This window comes from Channa argus, chromosome 7 (genome assembly GCF_033026475.1).
Source record: "Channa argus isolate prfri chromosome 7, Channa argus male v1.0, whole genome shotgun sequence".
In the NCBI taxonomy this organism is placed as follows: Eukaryota; Metazoa; Chordata; class Actinopteri; order Anabantiformes; family Channidae; genus Channa; species Channa argus.
In genome coordinates, this window is record NC_090203.1 from 1,979,655 (window position 1) to 1,996,323 (window position 16,669).

Sequence of the window (16,669 nt, forward strand, 5' to 3'; positions counted from 1 at the left end):
AGCTGCTCTTCGGGTTTGTCAGACAGTTGAAGAAATCTTGGCTCCTCACATCTTTGCAATGTTGGATTGAGGAGGTTGAATAATCACCGCCTCTGCACACTGTGATAGGCCAGATGTGGAGGAGAGAAAGGAAAATCTCTCATTTTTGTACTTTTCATATGTGTCGCCTGCTTTTGCAAACACATCGGTGAAACACAACATTGCATGAGCTCCAATTCTTCTCTTTACTTGCGTTCTCGCAACGTATTTAACACACTTTTCCAATTCAAAGTTTGCATCTCACCAAATACAGATCAACTGACGAGAATTGCTCTGGCTTTGCCCGTTTAATTGAGGAGGCTTGTGTAAACCTCAATGGAACTGAAGTCAAGAGCATTATTAGGAAGAAATTGAAGGTTTTTCAGCAGATGTGTGCTTTACGCATCTATTTACATTTCTTAGGTTAACTAACTTGATTGAGAGGATATGAGCTGTTTTGGGGGGTTTTTATAATGTGAATGTTGGAATTGGTTATGGTGATGCATCATTTTGTTGTTTGCCAACCACCGTAAAACTTCAAGAAGAAGAAGATGAAGAAGCTCAAAGCTAATGCAAATTCCTCCTGGAACTTTCTCCTTCTTCGATCGGATTCGTTCCCTCTAGATGTCTAATATGTTAAGTTTTGCAGCCTGTAGCATTTTTAAATCTGTTAATATTCCCTTTGGCTGAGTCACATGTTTTCTACTGAAGAAACATGTCGCCCAGTGAGGAGGTTTGATTCATCAGTTGTTTTCGGACGATGGAGGTCTACAGACAAGCTGATCCGGTTTAGAGGCTGACAGATATTAACGGTGGGTAGAAGCAATGTATCACTGCTTTTAGTGTCTGTTGAAAATACAATTAACGTCTGAAATGACTGACTTTACCTTTTATGCTACAAAGCTAAGTAGCTCACTGTTCCTGGAAATAATTGGCTACAACATGGAGTCAGCATCATGTTACATCATGTCTGCCGGTTACCGTTAGCTAGCTGTTAGCTTTGACAGCAAAATTAGCCAAATTAAAAGCAACCTGTTCTAAGTTTGCATCGTATCCATTATCTTTAACCACTTATCCTGGCTGTCATTGGGCAAGAGGTGGGGTCCACCCTGGATAGGTCTCCCGTCTGTCCCAGAGCCAACACAGGGACACATACAACCAGCAATTAACCTGACGCGTATGTCTTTGGACGGTGAGAGGAAATGGACACAGGCACGGGGAGACCAGGGATTCGAACTGGGGACCTTGTAGCTGTGAGGCAGCAGAACTAACTGCTCCACTGTCGTGCAGACCCAGTTTTCATCCCCTTATTTTGAAATGTCAAAGAGAATAGAATAAATGATAAAAAGGTCTTTCATCAACGTAAATTCAGTGCACATTCCGCATCAAATGAATTAAAGTTAATTTTTATTAATTTAACAAAGAGGATGCAAACTTTTGCACCAATGTAACATTCACCTGTATTATCTTTTCTACGATCATATTTACTTCTGACAATAAAAGGAACATTGTACTGTGTATTGTGTATTAAATATTATGTTTGTTTGCCCCAATCTTTAATTTACGCAGGTCGGCCATACATAAATAGTCATATAAAGATAAGCATGAATGTTTTTTTCATTTCTTTTTTAAAATGACTATTATGCCAAACACGAAAAAATGATTAAAACACAAAGCCACACAGTTCAGATTAGAGAACATTTATATCATAATTTACACTTTAGGACATTTTTTGCACATAAATAAGTATGTAAACCCGAATGTAAACAGAGACAGTCCTTTGGGGGATTCTCGTCTGAATTCAAAGCTCTGATCAGAGAGAAGGCGACGCTTTGGTCGAACATTAGAGAGAGAGAGAGGGAAACAGAAAGAGGAGGAGGAAGAAGGAGAGCTACAAAGTTCAGACTGGTGTGCAACTGCTGCAGGAATTCACAGTTGCTGTAGTAACATTAAGCTGAGTCTTAATGCTATTCTGACCAGGTTCAGTGACATTGTACACAGTGTAAATGGTGCAAGCGTCGGCGACTGAAAGATATAAAGTAGGAGGTGGGGGCCAGTGCATAAAAGAAGGCCGAGGTGCTTTGGTGTATGCCAGTTCATTAACAAGAGGGTGTTGAAAAAGGGGCCATTGTTTCTCAACCAAAATATTAAAAACAAGTTCAACGAAGAAACAAAAACATCTACAAAAAGAGCAAACACGTTGTCGGATGCACACAGTTCATCTTCCCTTCTTCGGCATTTTGATTCCTCGGGTCCCTCGTCACTTGTTGGGAGTTTCCTCTTTGGTGTGCATTTGAAATTAAATCCAAGTGAACTTTGGTTCCTAGCGTCAAGTGTGAAACCCTAAATCGAAGGGGGGGGGGGGGATCACGTCCCTGTTGGGTGTGGACAGTGTTGTAGAAGAATTAAAGAAAGAAGGGGGCGAGAAAAGGGGACGGCGCTCCAGCCTCCCGTGTCCATTACGTGCTACATGTTGAGCGGGCCGTGCCGCTGCTTTGGACCACACGAAGAGCTGCACTCCAGTTCAGTTTGGTTTGGTTTCTTCTTCTTCTTCTTCTTCTTCTTCAAGTAGCATAAAAACAAAACAAAAAAAACCAAAAAAACTCCAAAAACGAATAAATAGAAAGCTCCCATCTCCAGCTGTCCCTTTAAACGCACGCAACCAACACACGCTCATATCATCACAGGCACACTGAGGTAATTGTTGTGAAAAATATACAAAAATGCCCTTTTTTGGTTTCATTTAAATTAATCGGGCATCAGAAAAGGACACAGACACACTTTAGGGAAGCTTTCGAGCAGGGTCGAAATAAAGCTCTTTTTTTTGCTCAATTCAATTTATGTGCCAGATTTTGGCAAATCAACCCTTTTAAACCTGCTATATCGGATTCTAAATTTAAATAGATAAAACCCTGAAGAGTGGACGCCCCTGGTTCTATGGGCCAGAGGCTGCAGGATGGATGTAGGCATAGAGAAAGTGACTGACTATCTACACAGAAATGGCCACATATAAAAACGAAATATCCACAGAAAATAGTCTTTTACAATGATTTCACACCATCAGTTCCACTTATTGCTTTAGACAAAAACGACAAATAAAAAGTAGAATAAATTAACGAGATTATATATCAACTAATTAATCAAAAAACAAAGACATTTGAAAATGGAGACCAAATAATACAACAAATAATGATAACAGCATTAAAATTATTACATTAAAGGTAAGTCCTGGGTAGATGATTGTCTCAAAGTATAATAAATGCTGAAACCTCTAAGTAGTCATGGGACAGTGTCTCTTGTAGCCCTGAGTACGCAAGTCCCTGATAGGTTGAAAACCTGGTTTGGTCTTGATGTCACTCCTGATGACTACCAGGTAGAAAAGACCTTATTTACAGCCGTTGCTCCTGGCAACCCAGTCTGCTGTGAGTCACGCTGTCATGACTCTATGTCTCTTGGGTTTAGAAATCACTTACGCGTGATCCTCCGACTCCTGCTTGACGGCAACACTGCCAGGAAGTGGCAGGACAGGGCTGCTGTGCCTGATTTGGATGACCGATGTCTCATTCGAAGGCTCGTATGCACCATAACCCGAGGACAGAAGGTCAGTGGTGCCGCCCTCGTGGTGGGGAAGGAAATGGGAGGACTTGATGTCAATCTCCCTCCAGATTATCCCCAAGGCCTGCTTCTCCATGGCCTCCACCTCCATCCCCCCCTGCAGCTGCTCAAGCCTCTCTGCATGCTCACTGACATCAAAGCGCTCAATCTCCTCATTGGCACGGTGCACCTCCTCCAATGCAGCCTGACTGGAGACAGCTGGACTTCCAGAGCCAGATTTAGCTGCAAGGCAGAAGCCCTTCAGGTGGAGTTGCAGGCTGCACAAGTGGATGTAGTGGCGTTGGCAGTGGGGGCATTTGTGTGGACGCTCACGGGAGTGCAGACGTTTGTGCAACTTGAGGTGGACAAACTGGGTGAACTTGGCAGGGCAGAGTTTGCAGTGGTAGGGCTTCTCCCCAGAGTGGAGGCGCAGGTGAGTTTTCAGGTTGCTGGTGCTGCTGAAGCGCTTGTGACAAACCTGGATGGGGAGAGGCAACGAAACAAAGGTCAACGATGCGTAGCAACTCACCAGCTGTTAAACGTGTCGATTACTTCAGTTGTGAAATCAAATCATCTTCAGCGTTAGAGCTTACCTGGCATTCATGTGGCTTCTCCCCAGTGTGGACCAGATAGTGTTTCTGCAGGTGAGCCAGCTGGGTAAAGCCTTTATTGCAGGTTTGACATTTGAAGGGTCTCTCTCCACTGTGAACTCGAAGATGAACCTGCAGGATGCAGAAGAGGAAAGAGAGTCTGTTTAGGCCCATTGGAATATTGTAAATCTCATAGAAATCACTTTATAGCTCAGTTTGTTTGTCTGTGGAATGTGATTTTGAAAAAGGTTTGGGACACTCCTTATCCACCTGATTGCAGCAAACCCAAATATTATACTTCATCCCTCACAGTGACAAAGAAAGCAATGATAGTAAATCGGTAAATCAGACAAGCACACACATTGGGAAAAGAGTCTCGAGTCTCACCTTCAGGTTTGACAGCTGTCCGAAGGTCTTGCTGCATACATTGCACTCGTACTTGATTTTGCCATTCTGCTTCTTCAGTGGGTAGGGCAACGCCTTGTAGCCTGCGGAGCCTGCCCCACGCTTCCCTTTGGTCAGGTTCATGGCTTCCACGTCAGAGCAATGCTCACTCGTGTTACCCAGCAAGGCTGAGGTAGGCTTGGTGGGCATCCGTTCGCTGGGAGGTGCAGTGCCTGCTGTTGGGGAGCCACTGGAGGGGGCATGGGATGGTCCATGTAAGTGGGGGTGCCCGGGGTAAGAGTGGCGAGGCCCTGCTTTGTCTTTCAGAGAGGTGGCAGCTGAGAAGGCACTGGTGGGCCCGGGAAGGAGGAAGTCTCTGTGGGCAGCGATAGAGGAGGGGTGGCTTGGGTCAGGCATCAGGAAGCGCCTCGCTGCTGCATCAGAAGGCAGGAGGGGCACATGAGTGGGCAGGAGGCTGCTGTAAAAGGGGTACATCCTGGGAAAGATGCCTCCTACAGCCGGGACACCACCACCAGGCAGGGGGTAATGATGGGGCAGGAGGTAGCGTGAGTAAGGGGCTCCTGGAGGGTAAAAGGGTGAGGAGAGGGGGGCGGATGGTGGGGAGTAGCCAGAGTAGGAACCTAGTCCGGCGGAGTAGAAAGAAGCTGGCGATGGACCTGAGGGGCTCCCCTGAGGACTGCTGTCCGGGCTGCTCCTCGCTGATGGGCTGGGTGTCGCTAAGGATTGGTTGCCTGGAGAACGAGTTGCAGGGTAGCCAAGCTGGCCAGGTTTGTGGGAGAGTAGATCCTCTGAGATGTGAGGATGGGCTCTGATAGCCGGGTAGATGGCGCGAGGATACAAGGGACGCTCAGGGCTGTTGGTACAGTGTGGACGAGTGGGAAGCGGCCGGCTGGGCTCCCTCTTACTGGAAGAGGTGCTGTTGGTTCCACGTAGAATAGAAAGGACACTGTGCTCCCTTTTGGGTGGAGTGGGGGTTTCCACCACAGGAGACGGGCTGGAGGCTTCAACCAAATGTTCCTCGCTGCTCACCTGCTGCCGTTTGACCTCCAAGAGAGACTGCTCTGATGAGACAGGGAGGGGAGGGAAAAAGGTCAGTGGGAGTTCACCAGATCAAAATGCCCCCCCACCCCAAAAAAAGTCAACGATTCATGTGATGTACGCCAGTTCAACTAGCCATCATGCCCCCTTTCTTACAATATTAATACTCAAATATTGTTCCACGTAAGACCCTGCACAGAGAGGAGCTGTGCGTTTCACGGGGTTAAGGAAGCACCATAAGTAATCCAGTGGGCCAATTAAGGTGACAGATTTGACGAACGAGCGTGACAGGAGAGTCCGGGGGGCCAAAAGACAGGAAGTGAGGCGTGACAGCTGCCTCGGGGCATTGTGTGTGTGTGTGTGTGTGTGTGTGTGTGTGTGTGTGTATTTCTATAAAATCAAGATAAAATCGAAATGGTGGCAGACAGACAAGGCTGATGGAAGGTTTCCTGCTACAAATATCCTCTGGAAAAAAAAAAAAAAACTGTTTGGCCTCCACCTGCCCTCCACACACACACACACACACACACACACACACACACACAGGCGTCTGCAGACAAAGACCTCTGTCTGATTTGTTGACTCTTCCACTTTTAGGGCTCACACACACTTTTGATCCAGCTCCTACTCTCCTGATTTTCCTGGCCATTTGCTATTGTTTCCGGGTCAGAGGTTAAATTAGAGAGCTTCCTCCTCAGTCACTCACACCTACTGTCTCCCCTGCTTGATGAAAGAGTGGATTAGGAGGAGATCTTACACACACACTCTCTAAAAGCCCTGGGATGTCAGCTCGCAGCACATCTTGGCTGTTAAATGACTGCAGTCATGCCCTTAAAACTCAGCCCTCTATTATCTGTAAGCTCATTTACTGCCTGCTCAACTTTTAACCATGAGGTCGCCCAGAGGGGAGTGTGTGTGTGTGTGTGTGTGTGCGAGTTGTCAAAGTGAATCTGAGTGGCGGCAGTGGTGAAATTTGCTCTAACTTTGTCTCCACCTGATTCACTCCCTCTCATGCACACACACACACACACACACACACCTTGAATCAGTAGTATTACAGCAGTGTGCAAACACAGAGGTTATCAGTTTGCCTTCCTCCTCCTCTTCTTCCTCCTCCTCCTCCTCCTCCCTCTTGCTCTCTTTCAGAAAACAAACATGGCAGCCATCTTGGAGATATCAATCTGTCAACACAGCCCTTCTGCCAGGAAGTTCAAGTAGTCAACAGAGGGGGTGGGAGGCCCAGCTCTACCTCCAGCACTCCCTCCTCCACCTCATTTCTGCTCTTTTCAAGTGGCAAATATATCAGTGCAAATGGCCAACACACACACACACAGACACACACACACAAAGAGTCATAAGTGGGACATGTCTACACCCCGTCCTTTCATCTTGAACACATGCCAGCTCAAACATACTGTGTGTGTGTGTGTGAGAAGAGAGAGTGTTTTTGTCAGCAGAGCAGATTGTCTTTGAACACACACACACAGCTAACAGGTGCTTTCAAGTGCCAACACTTTAAAGATGCCAAGCGGCGGCGAACAGAACGAGCGAGGGAAGAAGAGAGAGGAGAAAGTGAGGGGAGCGAGACAAGCGGCGCACACTCATTTTGCTCATGCACACACGTCTGGTTTTGCTATGACTGCGCTGGAAAGAGCAAAACCCAGAGAGGTAAACACGATGAAGATAACAGCAGATGTTGTCATACTCCTCTGGAATATATACAGGATATCACTTGGTCTGGACGGGTAACTGTGGCGCCCCCACTGGGACACCAAGTGTTACTTCTCCCTGAGTTTGATCCGAGTCTACTGGGCAGCATGGGAGATTTTAATAGACACAAATAAAGTCTTTTCTGTCTGTAAATAGCAGCTTTCCGAAACACGGGGAAACGTTCATGCTGACCACGTATGAAAAATGAACACGTGTAGATGGTGACCATTAACTGATAACACAGAAGAGTGTAACCTCCGACTGTCCGTCACTGTGGGTGTTACTGCAAACATCAGCGCCTGCACCCTCCTCTCCCTTTACCTTTTGCCCTTTTAACTAGGTTTCAGTTTAACATTCTAAATGAGAAACGTTGTGGTTTTCTAGGTTTTACTCAGCCGATGAGATTATTTCTGACTTTCATTTGCACGTACAGCTTCTCATCTTTTGGACCACACCAACAGTCAAAAGTCATTTTAGAAACTCCTCAGGCCGAACTAAAGACAAAAAGAAGAACCAGGACTCTGTAGCTCTGACAACACAAAGTGGACGTGAGAACAGGTGAGTTTTCCTGCCTCAGGTATAAAAATCGATATTTAAGTCACCGGCAGGTCAACAGGAGCCTGTGGGACCAAATGACGGAGGGGGCTAATTTAATATAACGCACACACACACACACACACACACACTAGCTTGGAGTGAAGGGAGGGGGTACGCATGGGTGGGGAGGGGGCTGAGAGTACCTCCCGCCTCTGTCCCACAGGTCATGCGCATTTTTTTCCCCTGGGCAGTGGAGTCACCGAGGCTGGTTCTGCTATTAGCCTGCAGTCACACCTGGAAACCCCTCAACTCCCACTCTCCCCCTTTGTTTCCCTCTTAGCTCGCTCTGGCTTTGATCAGCTCGGCTAAAGTGGAACCGTGTTGCTGTTTCGTCTGATTAGAGCCTTCATGGGTTCACATTTTCAGTAAAAAGTTGACAGAAGGGAGGATACGTGAGATTAATATTTATCAGTGTAGAGTTCATGTGTAGGCATCACAGAAATCTGAAGCCTGCATTCACATATTTTTCTCAAGAAAAGCTCACACACACACAAACACACACACACACAGTCTCTGGGCTTTTTATTGCTGCTGAGCAAGGCTGTGTATGTGTGTGTGTGCGTGTGTGCGTGTGCGTGTGCGTGTGTGCTTTCATGTTAAAAGTGGGTCTTGACTGTGTAAGACTGTGGCATTAGAGGCCATATCCCCTTGTCTGTGCAATTACACTGTCACTGACACACACACACCTACAGAGGAACGATGGCACTGACAGAGATAAAAGGTTGTGTGTCTTCAGATTCTCTCTCTCTTTCTGAGTGTGTGTGTGTGTGTGTGAGATAATAACAGGCTAACTCTCAGAGAGGAAGGAGACACAGCAACACTCAAACACGCTGTTAAGCTTTGAGAGCGGCGACAGGACACAGTGAAGACACACACACACACACACACACACACACACACACACACACACACCTACACTGGCTATTGATTTTAGGTTTTGTTTCTTATCAGGAGCCTTTATAAAAGAAATATCTGTCCTTTCACAATAAAAGGCTTGTGTTCCCTGCTGCGAGTGATGCACTTTCTAAATATTGTGCCCGTATCTGTTTCCTCTACTCATTTCATGAGTGAAACAACTCATAAAAGGCCAAATGAACTTACTGAGTTTCTGCATCATCAGCTCTCCTGACGGTGGGTAGTGGAGGCGACGGGCAAAGTCATGGCAGTACCAGACGAGCAGCTCAGCACCGGCGGGGACGGGCTTCACCGTGTAGAAATAGATCTCCATGCCGTTCTGACACGCTGCCAGATTCTGCTCCGCCGCCGAGTGGGCCGGGTTGACGTACCGCATCCAGTTAGAACGAGTCTCGTCCAGGCCGTCGACAAAGTGATGGAACTCTCCGTCCATATAGATCTGGAGCAAGGAACAGGAGGGAAAAGGTAGAAATATTAATACATTAAACCTTAAGGACAAATATCAACTATGTTGAACTATCAGAACCTTTTTATTTCTGCTCTCCACTTTCTTTCCCCCCACATTATAACCGACAGGGCCGAACTTTGAAAAGTCTAAATGAGTAAATCCCTTTGAAAGGGAAGAAATAAAGCCATTTTAAATGAGAAACAGATGAAACATCATTTTGTCACTTCCATTAAATAACTTTGCTAAAAGAAACGTAATTATGACCCACAGTAACTAAACCCTGAATATTTGCATCAATACAGTTTATCAAAATCAAGTCAGTGACGATATCAATAGGCAAATTAATAAGTACTCAAGTTATTATGCAAATGGGCCATTTACCTAAATACATTCGAAATTATGAGCCAGATAAATTCAACACGGACTAAATCAACAAAGACAAGATGTGAAAAAACACAAGTACACTGGAAGAAAAACAATGAAAATTAAGAAAAGTGTGGCTGACAACACTCAGTAAGTAAATAGTGAACTTACCAAACTGTGACAAGAACAATAATGGGAATGAAACTAATAACTGCAACTCAGCAGAGACTGAATCCAACCGGTTTTAACATAAATTACACTCCATCAACTATCCTACTTCTTCTCTTATCTCTCTCCATCTGCCCATCTTTTCATCCCTCACCACACTGCTCTCCTCACCTCCTTCAGATGAACAGAGAGAGTAGAGAGGAGGAGGACATCCAGTTTTATAATGATGAGAGACAAGACTCGTTTTCTACCTCGTCTTCCTCCCTCCCCACCCACCCCTCTCTTTCTGTATCACTCTCTCTTTATCTCACTCTTTCAGTTTGTTCGGCTCACTGTGTGTGTGTGTGTGTGTGTGTGTGTGTGTGTGTGTGTGTGTGTGTGTGAGCATGAGAAAGTGAGAACATGAATGGAACAGCTTTCTGCTTCAGTGTCTGCTTGTGGTTTGGTGTATAGTAAGTCTTTCTTACATCGCCCACACACACAGTAGGCGGTGGTCAGGTAGGTGGTATTTGAGTGTGTGTCTCACTGTCAGTTACTGGTAGTGATGGAGACGAGTGTATTGTACCGACAAGTGTGTTTTTTTTGCCAGTGTGTGCGGACTTACAGAAACTACACTGTGACATGTTATTTGCGTGAAGGTGACATCACATCCCCATCTCTCTGTGTCACACACACACACACACACACAGAGAGAAAAACAGCAGGCCCAGTTTCCTGTTCCACTGACTGATTTGTAGACGTCACAGGAAGGGGTCCCTCCGGCTTCTGAGGAAGTGTATGTCTTTCCGTGTGTGTGTGCGTGTGTGCGTGTGTGCGTGTGTGCGTGCGTACGTACCCTCCAGAAGTACTTGCGGTTTGCGTCTCTGGGGACGCTGTCTACCGTGTAGATCTCACCCACCAGGGGACCGAAGCGAGTTCCTTTGGGGATGTACTCCCTGCTGCACACTCCGACCACCTGCACGAAGACACAGACACACAAACGAACGGCGGGTTACACAAAGGGCTGAGCTGCTCTTTGAAGTGGATTGTGTGGGATGTTGTATCTGTGTGAAGAGTTTAGTGCGTTGTCAAGTAAAAATCGCCGTCTGAAGGCAACAAAACGTGTGTTTAGGTTCAAATCGTTTCACACAACCATGAAGCACTTTTAATTCAATCCGAGGGAAAGCGATCTCAGCCTCTTAACTCTTTATTATCGGCCGTTTAGCAAGTGCACAACTGTTAATTCATCAACCCACTGAGGAGCTTTCAGAGCCAAACAGCTGCTTTAGGTCACTGCACATGCAGACAAATTCAATTTATTCTTTTCTTTTTGATGTCATGAAATGTCCGATTACAACGTGTGCAGCGACAAAAGAGGAGCTTTTTACCACACAGCCGCTGCAGATACGTGTGTGTGTGTGTGTGTGTGTGTGTTTGGTTTCATGCTGATGTGCACGTCTATTAGTGATATGTCTCATTAAGTGTAATTACATCTTATTGTATGTACAAATACACACTCAGCCAGCTGTCAACAGACAATGATTAATGAACAAACTTCATGTCTCTGCTCATTGAGAGCGCGCGCGAGAGAGAGAGTGTGTGTGCGTGTGTGTGGAGAAAAAAAATGCCGAATCTCAAATCTCTCTCACTCCTCACACCTCCTTTTGTCGCCACATCAAACCAAAACCGCTGCTACATCAGATGTTTGGTTTTTTCTTTTTTTTTTCTTTCTTTTTTTTTTTTTTGCCCCAATCAATCAAAGAACAACAACAACAAAAAAAAAACCAAAAAAACATTCTGGGAGGAGAAGGAAGAAGAACAAGAAAGAAGAGGAGGAGGAAGAGGAGAAAAGCGAGGGATTATGTGGCGGCTAGACATCAGGCTCCAGTCGCACACTCGCACACATTTTCTTCATCCATAACCCACGCAAACAAACATCTTGCCCAAACCCCCTTGTTCCCTGGTAACATGGGAAATCCCCTTTCCTCTCCATAGGGTCAGACAGTGTGTATTACAGTGCACACACACACACACACAAACACACACTTTTGACTTATTAACAGGCTTTTACAATGTCCTCTCTCTGTCTTTGAACCAAAACTCAATTTTCTTTGATCACAGAAACAAACTCCTGTCCTCAGCTTTTCCCCTCTTCCTCTCTCGCTCCAGATAAACGCTGATTATCTGATTGCTGTTTGGCTGATAGTGTATCAGCTCGTAAACAGAGCTGCTCTTTCTCTCTCTCACCAGGCTGTTTCCTCAGTTTCCCATTGATAGGGCTCTGATGAGAAAATCCATGCGATCACGCTACTTTGAGTTTACAAAGACACTCACAAGGTGTCAAAATTGGCCAAGTTATGGCCTTTTGACCTCAAGTCATGCACCTCTTTTCCCAATCCTGGCTGCTTTGAAATCGTTTGCGTTTGACAAATCTTTACCCACCCAAGTTTGTCAAATGGTCTCAAAGTGACCATTAGTGGAGTTGAGAAACATTTACAGAAGAAATTCCTCATGTAAAAAAGATTTTCTGCTGCCTGAGGACAAAAATTACCAAAATAAGTCACCGCTTTGATGCCAAACTCTAATAAGAAGCATTCGTTTTATTGTTAATCAAAAGCTTCATTTTTCCTAACATCAGAAGTTACTTTTTTTTAAAAAAAAAAAGACTGAAAATGAGCAGAAATAGATGCTAAATGACCCCAAAAAGCTGATACAAAACATCCAAATACAAATACAAATCCAACATCTAAATAAATACACATGCGAAATGATCACAAGCAGGCTCAAAATGACCCAAAAGAAAGGGTTGGGGGGGCTTTTCCTGTCTGTACCCAGAGGCTTATATTCTCGTAATGCACCCATGCCAAAGGTACCACTGTAGATTTTACATCTAAAGCATCAGACGGGGTCAAAGTTCACTTTAAACCTCAGTAATGGCTTAACGTAATCATCCAGCATCTTCCATACTAAGAGTCTGAAGCCGTTTGATGCTGAACTGTGCCCCCTGTCAGCTGGGGGGGGGTACTGCAGGACGTTTCAAAGGAGCCCTATGGAACATGACACTCTGATGATGAATGAGATTTAATGGCTGGATACAAGCCGATGAGATCAGAGCCTAAACACACAGCACGCTTCAGGTACAGCGTGTGTGAAACGCCTGAAGCTGAATTTACACGCACACACACACACAGATTCCTCTCTGCAATGTGTGTGAAGCTTTACGATGAGACACGACCCCCATCTTCATTACATGACCCAAGTCTGACTCACAGATGGCGTTTTTCTTTCTGAGTGTGTGTGAAATAATATGTGTCGGGTTGAGTCTGACCTCTTTACTGTCAGCCAGGTGTTTGAAGACCAGGTTTCTGGGCAGTGACGCTTCAGCTCTGGTTGTCGTCGTCGTCGTCACGGCATCACCATCTGGTCCCGCCTCCCACGCCGTGTCTTTGACAGTGTAGGTGCACTTCTCCTCAAACTCTGCTTCTGTCCATCGAGTCATGTCGTCCTCCTCCATCTCCATATCCACGTCTGTGTCCGTCATGGTCTCGGTGTCATCTGAGCTGGAGTTGGCGGCGGTGGCAGTGGAGGCCATCTTGGGTCTGTGGTGCGAGTCGCCCTGCTCCATGGTGTGCGCCCCCTCACTGGTCAACATGGCCGAGCTATGAGAGGTCGCCTGGTGGAGAGACATTCAGAAGAAGGAGAGGTTCAAATTTTTCTGTGTGCAAAAAAAAAAAAAAAAAAGAAAGATGCAATGAAGAGGAGGGAGAAGAAGAAGAAGACCGGGAGGAAGGATGGTAACATGAAGAGCACAGAAAGACAAAGAAAGAAAAAGAAAACAGAGGTACGGAGGTGGTGGACTGGCGTGTGTGGAAAAAAAGATAAAAGTAGGAGAAAAAGGAGATGTGGGAGGAAAAAGATAAGAACTCAAAAGAAGAAAGAAAGAATGAAAGATTAGTACAGGACAACAACAGACAGAGAGATGAAAGATGAGGAGAAAGAGAAAAAGGAGAGGAAGAGCTGTGATTATTAAGTGTGGTGACTCAGGGAGGAGGGCGGTGACTAACCCTGCCGTCACACACACATTTAGAAATCAGACAGGAAACTGTTTTATAAAAAACTAATTTAGAAACAATTAGGGGACGAAACGTGCGTCCATTCGTTCACGTCTCCATAAATCACCTTCTATAATAAAGCTCTGTCATATCGTTCCTCCTAACAAATGAATTGGATTTTATTTTAATTAAACTCACATCACACAACTCAACTGAACTATTTAAAATTGGGTTTTCTCTGTAGTTGTGGCCACAAATGAATGAGACTTTGTTCGTTCTGGCTTGAAACTGACACAAATGTCAAATGACAATTAGTTAGTTAGAAAAAAAAGGAGTCAGTGTTTTAAAATGAATATTCTCATAATAAAATTATTTCTCGTGTTTCCTCTTTATCCTCCCTCTGACTACATTTTAAGTGGAATCCAGACACTTACTGCTTTCAGTGTTTAGGAGAGATTTTGAGTTTGCTCAACAATGTGCTGGATTTTCTCAGATTATATGGATCTGAAATCTCTGCATCCTCCCTCTGTGCCCCCCCTTCTCTCCCTTGGGTTAAAGAAAAAGGAAGGAAACGCTGTCTGTGTCTGAATGAACCTAAAATTGGAAGCAGAGTGGCACTGCAGCGGAACCGGCAAATCATCCCGACTCCAAGTGTGTGTGTGTGTGTGCGTTTTGGTAATGGACAGTGGGAGGAGGGGGTGATGAGGAAGGGAGAGCCAAAACTTTTCCATTTGGGGGGCCACAGCAGCACAAACAAAACTTCAAACATGATCCCACCCAAGACAATCCCACACACACACAGGGACAAACGTGCTGCTCGTCCCACGCACACTGCAGTGGAAAGCAGCAGATCTTCGGTGACCACACACAAAACTCGTGTGAATTCTTGTGTAGCCGCAAGAAAGAAAATGATTTCACATCCAAGTGGCTCCAGACACGGCTAACAAGCTCTGCTCCAAACAGGAGCAGGACATGACAAAGAGAAATCTGCTTCAACTGCTTCTGGTTTCTGAGAGAAAAGCCACTTTCACATTAGGAGCCGTGTGACGAACAAAACACTCAATGTACTGAACTGTGAGTTGGACATTCTGGTCGTCTTCAAGCTGGTTCTGAACGTATATTATGAAAACAGTCCCCGAACGTCTCATCTACATCCTCACTTACATTTAAAGGCCACAAAGGCTCAAAATCAATTATGTGACTTAAAAACTAAAACCTTTCCAACAAATAAAACCTGAATTCTCGCAGGCAGCGGCTTTTCCCACCCGTAGAAAAACAGTTTCTGCTTCATTTGCCTTTTAAATGAAGCACATTAAAAAACTGATCAGATATGGAAATGTGTCTCAATATTTCAGCTCTCAGCAGAACTGTGAATCCTCTTTGCATAGCAGCTGCAACATTGAAAAATAATAGTGAAACCAAGAACCAAGAAACAATTCAGTCTGTACATTTAGACCAACTGAAAAGCTGAGTCTGCACACAGTCGCATTTTAAATTCGGCTGCAATTTGATAAAAGTCAAGTCAAGGCGAAACTGTGTGAGCTGTTATATTCAGCAGGCAGTGAAGAACCAGTAAGAAATCACACCCAGCTGCTTTTTTTTAGTTTAAATCCAGAAAGATGGAAAGACCCAGCTGTCCACTTCAAGTCTGCATCAAATGGCCCAAAATCCCACACAAAAAAAAAAACATTTCAATTACCTCAAAAATATTACAAATCAATGACAACAAATCCATAATTTCCTAAAAATCTCATCAACGCCCAGAGACCATCAAACCACAAATCCCCCTTGAAGTCAGAAGTATGAAAGCAGTGGAATCCCCGTCCAAAACAGCAAAAACAGCAAAAAAACCAATCAGTGGTTTAAAGTTTTACAAGTGCTCAGTGATTTTCTCTGTTTTAATATTTCAGAGATTTCAACACAATTCTAAATGTAAAAAAAAAAACAAAAATGAATACACCAAACAAGTTAAAATATAATGTAAAAAAAAAACTTTTTACAAAGGAAAAACCCAAAAAGGAAATAAAAATCCACAAGTAGTAGATTGTGGCTTTTTGGTGAAAAAGTCAGAAAGTGCTGGAGCTGCTCTGTACTCACCGTGTAACTTTGGTCCCATCCACACATAGGGACGACCGGTCAGATCCTCTGTGTGTGTGAGTGTGTGTGTGTGTGTGCAGGACAGGTGCAGTTCTCCCCCTCTGGCTGTCCGCTCTGCTCCGAGTGCTGCTGGTGATACTCCACACCGGTGTGAGTGTGTGTCAGTGTGTGTGATCCACTCAGTGTGCTGTGTTCAAATGCCTGACAACATTAGCCTGTCTCTGAGTTGAGTGGGAAAGAGGGCCGCCTCTCCCCAAGCCACACCTCCAGAGCCCTGTGGCACGGCCCACTAACACCCCCCCCCCCCCCCCCCCCCCCCCCCCCCAGCCCTTTTACACACACACACACACATGCACACAATCTTTTCTCTGCAAGGAAGCAGCAGCAGGCGCTTTCACCTGAGGCCATGAGCACACACACACACACACACACACACACACACACACGGATACACACACGCACACAACAGAATCGTTGAAAATGTTTAGACCCCCAAAAATTTGGACGTGTGTGTGGGTGTGTGGTGGTCGGAGGCTGATGTCTGTTCGCTCCTTGAAAAACGTAAACATCGTGTGTGTGTGTGTGTGTGTGTGTGTAGGAGGGTTGAGTCACTGTCACAGGATGTCCCTCTCTTCCTCAGGAAAACACACACACACACAGACACACACTGCTCACACACTGCCTGTAGGGGGCAG

At 45.2% G+C, this 16,669-nt stretch overlaps 1 protein-coding gene across 2 annotated transcripts; it reads right to left on the minus strand.

Moving 5' to 3' along the window:
- Positions 1 to 1,702: 1,702 nt before the first annotated feature.
- Positions 1,703 to 16,183, minus strand: prdm1a (PR domain containing 1a, with ZNF domain). Of its 2 annotated transcripts, XM_067511327.1 has the most exons (7): positions 15,975 to 16,183; positions 13,154 to 13,498; positions 10,682 to 10,801; positions 9,054 to 9,306; positions 4,590 to 5,668; positions 4,206 to 4,334; positions 1,703 to 4,090 (listed from the first exon to the last, which is right to left on the minus strand). In XM_067511327.1, the coding sequence occupies exons 1-7, from the start codon at positions 15,999 to 16,001 to the stop codon at positions 3,488 to 3,490; spliced, it is 2,556 nt and encodes an 851-aa protein (XP_067367428.1). In that variant the 5' UTR covers positions 16,002 to 16,183; the 3' UTR covers positions 1,703 to 3,487. The 2 variants fall into 2 exon arrangements, with proteins under 2 accessions (XP_067367428.1, XP_067367429.1); XM_067511328.1 differs by lacking the exons at positions 10,682 to 10,801; positions 13,154 to 13,498; positions 15,975 to 16,183 and adding an exon at positions 9,850 to 10,061.
- Positions 16,184 to 16,669: the final 486 nt, after the last annotated feature.

What these genes read in the sequence shown, in the direction of transcription:
- prdm1a (XM_067511327.1), bottom strand. Translation starts at nt 16,001, where the DNA reads ATGTGTGGATGGGACCAAAGTTACACG. An exon ending in GATGGGACCAAAGTTACACG is followed by an intron (nt 13,499 to 15,974) that starts GTGAGTACAGAG and finishes TCTCTCCACCAG; the next exon opens with GCGACCTCTCATAGCTCGGC. An exon ending in GACAGCTGTCAAACCTGAAG is followed by an intron (nt 4,335 to 4,589) that starts GTGAGACTCGAG and finishes TGCATCCTGCAG; the next exon opens with GTTCATCTTCGAGTTCACAG.